The sequence below is a fragment of the Rhincodon typus genome, chromosome 8 (assembly GCF_021869965.1).
Source record: "Rhincodon typus isolate 14 chromosome 8, sRhiTyp1.1, whole genome shotgun sequence".
NCBI lineage: Eukaryota > Metazoa > Chordata > Chondrichthyes > Orectolobiformes > Rhincodontidae > Rhincodon > Rhincodon typus.
The window spans coordinates 73811269-73818049 of record NC_063339.1 but is presented as its reverse complement, the minus strand read 5'-3'; the positions used below and the strand labels follow the sequence as shown (position 1 = coordinate 73818049).

Below are 6781 nucleotides of genomic sequence, written 5' to 3'. Positions count from 1 at the left end.
CACACTCACACTCACACTCACACTCACACTCACACTCACACTCACACACACACACACACACACACACACAGTTAGTGTCATGGTTGGAAGTATAAAAATCTGAGGAAGCAATTCAGTGGCTCCTGTTCAAACGGTTTGTTGAGATGGTCAGATGAGGTGACTAGTATTACAGGTGTGGTCTAACTAGGGCATGGTATAACTGTGGCAAAGCTCTTATCCAGTAGTTATAAAGTTTAGCATTGCAGTAGCCTTTTTGATTAGTTTTGTACCTAACTAATATCCTTTATTGATCTCGTGCATGAATTGCTCTATCTCTTTTACCTTCCTCCATTGTTCCTAGCTTGCCACCAATTAAAAATACTTTGTGTCTTTTTTTTTATCCAAAATGGATGAATTTTCTATTGTGTTGATATGACCACATCGCAAAAGGTTGCGGTAGTCTGGCGACAATATGAAATCTAGACACACATCTGAGTGCAGTATGGAGGGAGTGCTGCACAATTTGATTTGCTACTTTTTGAATGAGACCTTAAATTAAGTCTCTCCAGTCATGATGACTAAGAGCTCCGATGGCACTTTTGGAAGAAGGCATTGGGAGTTCTCCTTGACCTTGCAGCCAATACTCAAATCCTGAACAAAGGTGACGACCTGAACGTGATCTGCAGTGCTGATTGTGGGACCTTGCAGTAACAGACCAGAACCAACAACCTTTGTATTTTGTTTCAGCTCTTCCTGATCTTCCTCCATCACTGATGCCAGCTCCACCAAAAAAGTCCAAGGCAGGTGCTGTTAAATTCCAAGGAGATGATAGCGAGGAACAGATGGATCTACAGGATCAACATATCACAGCAGTCTTGTCGAAGATCATTGTAAGTTTTAGTTCAAATACAAGATGTTTTTCTCACGTCCTGGAGCTCATGTTGAAGGTACCTGTGCTTGATTGTGAAAAGGTTGCAGACAGCTTGGATGTCTTACTCTCAGCATTGTTTCATTGCTGCAGGCCATCAGATCTACAATCACAGTATCTTAATAAATATTTGACACCACTCAATAGGTTGGTGATCCCTCCACTGTCATCGGGTGTTGTATGGCTAAGTTGCTAGTACTGTCACCTCTGAAACAGAGGGTTTTGTGTTCAAGTCCCAGTTCAGAGTCTTGACTACAAAAACTAATGTTGCCCTCCAGTGTAGCACTAAAGGAGGTGCAGCTTTTCAACTGCGCTGTTCAACTAAAATGCTGTCCATCCATCTTTTAAGATTCTGTGGCCCTGATTTTGAAGGACAGCAATTCAGTGAAGTGGCCACTATTTCTCATTCAAACTGCTATTGAATAAATTATCTGTTCATTACAACATTGATGTTTTTGGGATCTTGCTGTGTGCTCATGACTGCTGTATTTCTTATGTTAAAACTGATTGAATTCTTGTTGAATTACATTGGCTGCTATACATTTTGGGCAATTCTGAGGTTGTGAAAAGTGTGACTTAAATGCAATCTTTATTTTTGTCAATGTTACGCTGAACAAAGTCTTAATTTTTGGGTCAACTACCTTAGAGCACTTTGAGGCTCTTCACTCTCCCACAGCTTTTCCCATGGAATCAATCAATCCAATTTAGATCTGTCTTGTATGAAATAGGATAATTATAAGGTTTTGCGTATTGAAATTGAATGGCTGAAGGAACTGCTGTATTTGTATTGGATTGTTCAGATCATGGTGACTCCTGTCTCTGTCTCGCATCTCACGGGGTAATTTAGTTTGGGTACGATAGTTCAGATGATTGGATTATTATCATCAATCTAACTTGTGGGAGTTTGTGTCCAAATTGACTGTGGTTTTTATGTGAGGCTATAAATAATACTAGAAAAATACTTAACTGTTTACAAAGTGCTGTGGGAAGTCCTGAAAGCAATCAAAAGCAAAACTTTGTCCTTTATCCTTCATTTTCCTCCTCTCTCCTGGTGGAGCATGGTTCCACATGATCTTGATTCCTCAGTCATCACCACTAAATTTCAGCGTTTTCTCACTGTGTTTCCACAAGATTCACAAAACAAGTTATTTTGTGATACCAGAAGAGGAGATATATTCAGCCACTTGAAGTGTAGGTAAGAAGATCTTGGTGCTATAATCTCTGCAATTCCTGTAAACTACTTCAACTGACAGGCAGATATCTGATCACAAAGCCTTCTATTGAAGGCAATAATTTCTCCTTATTTATCAAAATTCTTCTTCCTTTTCAGCAGTGCTGTTAAATCTCACAGTCACTTCCTCTGTTGTAAGAAGAACAATTTCACTGCTTCTAGTTTTTTCACATAAGGGAAAGTTCACTTTAGAAGGTATTAACAGACTGTAAAGATTTCCACTTTAACAATTTCTTTGTTGTGTATTTTTCTTGCAGGAGAGAGACACAAGAGCATCTCCAATATCCCTTCCTGTATCGACAGGTTTGGCCTTCCCAAAGGTCTTTCATAGGTCGGAGGTACAGAGTGAGGTAATGGTTTGCTTTCACAAATATTGGTTTTCCTCAGCATTATGTGAAAGTAGGGACTTAGAAACTCATGTTTTTCATCTGACATCAGCTGCTAGAAGGATTTAAGATGCATTCCGTTTTTCATGTTGCAAAATGCCATGGGAGCGCAGGAGAGAGTGCAATAAAGATGTACTAGAATGATGCCAGAACTGAGAGATTGTCCCTACCACGATAGAGTAAATTGCATGTGTACATCAAAACATCCATGAATTTTGATAGATGGGTTTAAGATTATAAAAGGGTACAGTGGTCACGGATAAACTTTCTATATGTCAGGCAGGCCAAAACTAAGGGACCAGATTTATACGACTGAGGAGGTAGTGCCGTAATATGATGGACTAGTAATTCAGAGGTGCAGTCTAATACTGTGGAACACCGGTTTAAGTACCATGATAGCAGCTGGTGAAATTTAAATTCAATTAATAAATCTGGAATTGAAAACCTAACGTGAAAGTATCATCGATTGTTGTTAAAACCGCATCCGGTTCATGGATGTCCTTTCAGGAATTCTGTCATCCCTACCTCGATCTGACTTCAGACCCACTGCAATGTGTTTGACTCTAAGCCCCCTTTGAAATATTCTAGCAAGCTACTCAGTTCAAGGATAGTTAGGGATAAGTATCAAATGCTGGCTTTGCCAGTGCCATCCATATTGCAAGACGGAATGAAGGAAAAATAAAAAGAACCCTTCATTTAGGGAGTATAGGTACTCCTCTATCAGAATTCTGATTTTGCTCCTGAGAATTGCCACTTAAGTGAAATGACTTTAAGTGGGTCATGAGTTCCCGTTGGAATCAATATTAAAGCAGGCTTTGCAGAACCTTTCAAACAAAAATTAAAACATTATCTCTTTTAAATTGACATAGCTCACATTGCTACATTTTTACATTTCTAAATTAAATAACTATGAAAAAAAAATTTTAAAATGTAAAAGAAAAGTGTAATGTTCTACTTAAAGTAAAGTTACCTCCTGCTCGCACTTTCACAACCCTGAGCTTCAGTAGGAGATCTTAACCAAATTGAAGCAGAAAACATTTTGTTCATTTCTGGTAATTTTTGTTCAGCTAATATGTCTAACATTAAAAATTAATCCACTGGGCTTTGCCCTCCATGTCAAGAAAATGGCATTATAATGTGTTGAGATCAATTACGCCCCAAATAGTCATTTCCCACCACTGGATCCAATGCCCCCAGCCCCAAACTCCTCTGTCACCCTGCAGGTGGCAGGCTTTGACCGATCCTACCACAGTGTTTCCAAGAGTGATCACTGGATGTGATCAGAGCCCTGCTTCTTCGGCTTCATTTGTATTGTCCATGTCTATGTTTGCTATGCGGCGACTATTACGGCACACACCAATTGAGAAAACTGCATGTGTGAGTTGACCACAGTGCCATGTGCAATTCTGTTGTTCATGGCACATGAAGCCAGCAATGTGTTCCCTGTTCACTCTCAATACGGAAACATGTTGACACAGCTGTTGCTCCTGCCCCTCACTGGCACCACTTATTTCCAGAGTCCTTGGTCACATCAGATCTCTGGTATTGCATCGGCTCAGGGAGAGGCCACAGTCACTGGGGTTAGGCACTGATAGAGGCTGCAAGTCAGGAGATGGGAAGAGGCACAGGGAGGGGCTACAGAAAATGACATTAAAATGAATTTTGCAGTGGCCGTTGAGATTACAGACTCTATTAACTTCACACATGAATGCCACGTAAACAGGGAAATGATAAATTAATTGTAGTTAGAATGTGAAATTTTCTTCTGCACGGAGTATTTGAAGTGAATAGCATAGGAGTGGATAGCATCTCAGCTAGATAAGTACGAGAAGGATAAAAGAATACAAGGCTTTGCTGATAGGGTTTGGTGAACAGAGCTGGGGAATAGGCTTTTGTGGAGCATATACGCTTGCATCTGTCATTTGCATTGAATGACCAGTTTCAGCTATGTTCTTTTGAAATGATAATTTGGGTCCAAATTAACAGTATTTTGAGCAAATGTGTGTTAATTAAGGAAATAAGGAATGGCTTCGTTCAGGGCAAATGAAGTTTAACTAACTTGCATGATATTTCTGATGAGGTATTAGAGAAGGTTGAAGGTAATGGGGTTGATGTGGTGGAGAGGGGTTTCCAAAAGACATTTGATAAAGTGCTGCTCAAGATACCTGTGAGCAATGTTCAATTTTAAAAGAACGGTAGCAGTATGGATACCAAATTGGCCAAATAACAGGGGACAGAGAACAGTAGTGAGCAGTTGTTTTATTGACCTTTGTACTGGAGCTCCCCAGAGATTGGTGCTAGGATCTCTAGTTTCCTTGATATGTATTAATTACCTAGACATTGGTATACAGGGCACTATTTCAAAATTTACTGATAATATGAAACTTAGAAGTGCAGAGACACCAAAATTTCAGCATATTCCACTGAGATGAACAGCATCTGTGTTTAATTGTCATTTTGTCTGAAATCCTTGAGAAGGACACACAGCAGTTAGTCTCACTGGTGGTCAACATGATGAACAAGCTATATGGATGTTCAGTAGCCGACTCGTTTCAGTCTAACTGCCAGCACCTGAAGAACTGCACTTCTGCAGTGCTGCAGGCATGCTGCACCATTGTAATTGAGTCTAGGAGTTGGGAAGGCATGTTGACATTGTACAAGATGCTGGTGAAGCCTCTCCTGGAGTACCGTATCCAGTTCTGGTTGCCTTGTTATAGGAAGGATATTATCAAGCTGGTGAGGATTCAGAAAAGATTTACCAGGATTTTGCCAGGAATGGAAGGTTTGAGTAATGGGGAGAAGTTGGATAGGCTGGGACTTCTTTCAATGGAGCATTGGAGGTTGAGGGGTGACTTTATAGAGGTTTTTAAAATCATGAAGAGTATAGATAAAATGAATGGCAGGTGTCTTTTCCCCAGGATGGGGGATTTCGAGACTAGAGGACATAGTCTTAGGGTGAGAGGAGCAAGATTTAAAAAGGACATGAGGGGCAACTTTCTTTTTAAACACAGAATGGCTCGTGTGTGGAATGAACTTCCAGAGAAAGTGGTGGATACGGGTGCAGTTACAATGTTTAAAAGACATTTGGCTATGTAAATGAATAGGAAATGTTTGGAGGGATATGGGCCAAGCGCAGGAGGTGGGACTAGTTTATATTCAGCATGGACTGGTTGGACCGAAGGGTCTGTTTCCGTGCTGTATGACTCTATTACACTATAAATGCTGTCATTCAGATGAGTAATTAAACTGGACCTCCTTTCTAGCCTGCCAAATGGTTGTTGAAAATCCAACTGCATTATTTTGCAGGCAATATGCAAGTTCTACACAGTGTCCTGACCAGTTCCCATCCCTCAAACAAAATCTTAAAAAAAAACAGATCATCACAATGTTGTGTGTGGGAAAACTTCTGTGTACTGATCAACAGCTGTATTTCCCACCACACTTGAATAAAAAGACTCCAGTGCTTTGGGATGTCTGAATCTTTCTGTTTGGACATGTAACGTAAAAACAATTTGTGTTGCATTTCGCAAACTCACCCTAGTTTTGCAACATGCAGTGAAGGATCAGAGCTCCACAAGGCTCTGGTCAGGCCACATTTGGAGTATTGTGTGCAGTTTTGGGCCCCAAATCTCAGGAAAGATGTACTGGCCCTGGAGCGGATTCAGAGGAGGTTCACGAGAATGGTCCCAGGAATGAAAAGCTTAACATATGAGGAGCGTTTGAGGACTCTGGGTCTATACTCGATGGAGTTTAGAAGGAGGGGGGGGGGGATCTAATTGAAACTTACAGAATACTGAATGGCCTGGACTGAGTGGATGTTTGGAAGATGTTTCCATTGGTAGGAGAGACCAGGACCCAAGGGCACATCCTTAGAGTGAAGGGAAGATCTTTTAGAATGGAGATAAGGAGAAACTTCTTTAGCCAGAGAGTGGTGAATCTATGGAATTCACTGCCACAGAAGGCTGTGGAGGCCAGGTCATTGAGTATATTTAAAATGGCGATAGATAGGTTCTTGATCAGGGAGATCAAGGGTTACAGAGGGAATGGGTTAAGAAACTTATCAGCCATGATTGACTGGTGGAACAGACTCAATGGACTGAACGGCATGATTTCTGCTCCTATGTCTTATGGTCTTGTAGTTGTCGCTTGCATCTCTTGTGTCAGTATTTGGAATCTGTTAGTTAGGAAGGGAAAATCAACATAACTTGAGATTGTGACTCCTGGTGTCACTGGGTATGGGTCCTAACAAGCAAAAGT

The 6781-nt window shown here is 40.8% G+C and overlaps 1 protein-coding gene across 5 annotated transcripts in view; it reads left to right on the top strand.

The window, feature by feature from the left end:
• rpap1 (RNA polymerase II associated protein 1) overlaps nt 1–6781 on the top strand; it is a 90884-nt gene that overhangs the window by 7048 nt on the left and 77055 nt on the right. For all 5 annotated transcript variants that reach the window (XM_048600171.1, XM_048600173.1, XM_020511841.2 and 2 more), the window contains exons 3-4: nt 727–869; nt 2396–2488. In XM_048600171.1, coding sequence (XP_048456128.1) covers nt 727–869; nt 2396–2488 — 236 coding nt within the window. The remainder of the gene's footprint in view (nt 1–726; nt 870–2395; nt 2489–6781) is intronic.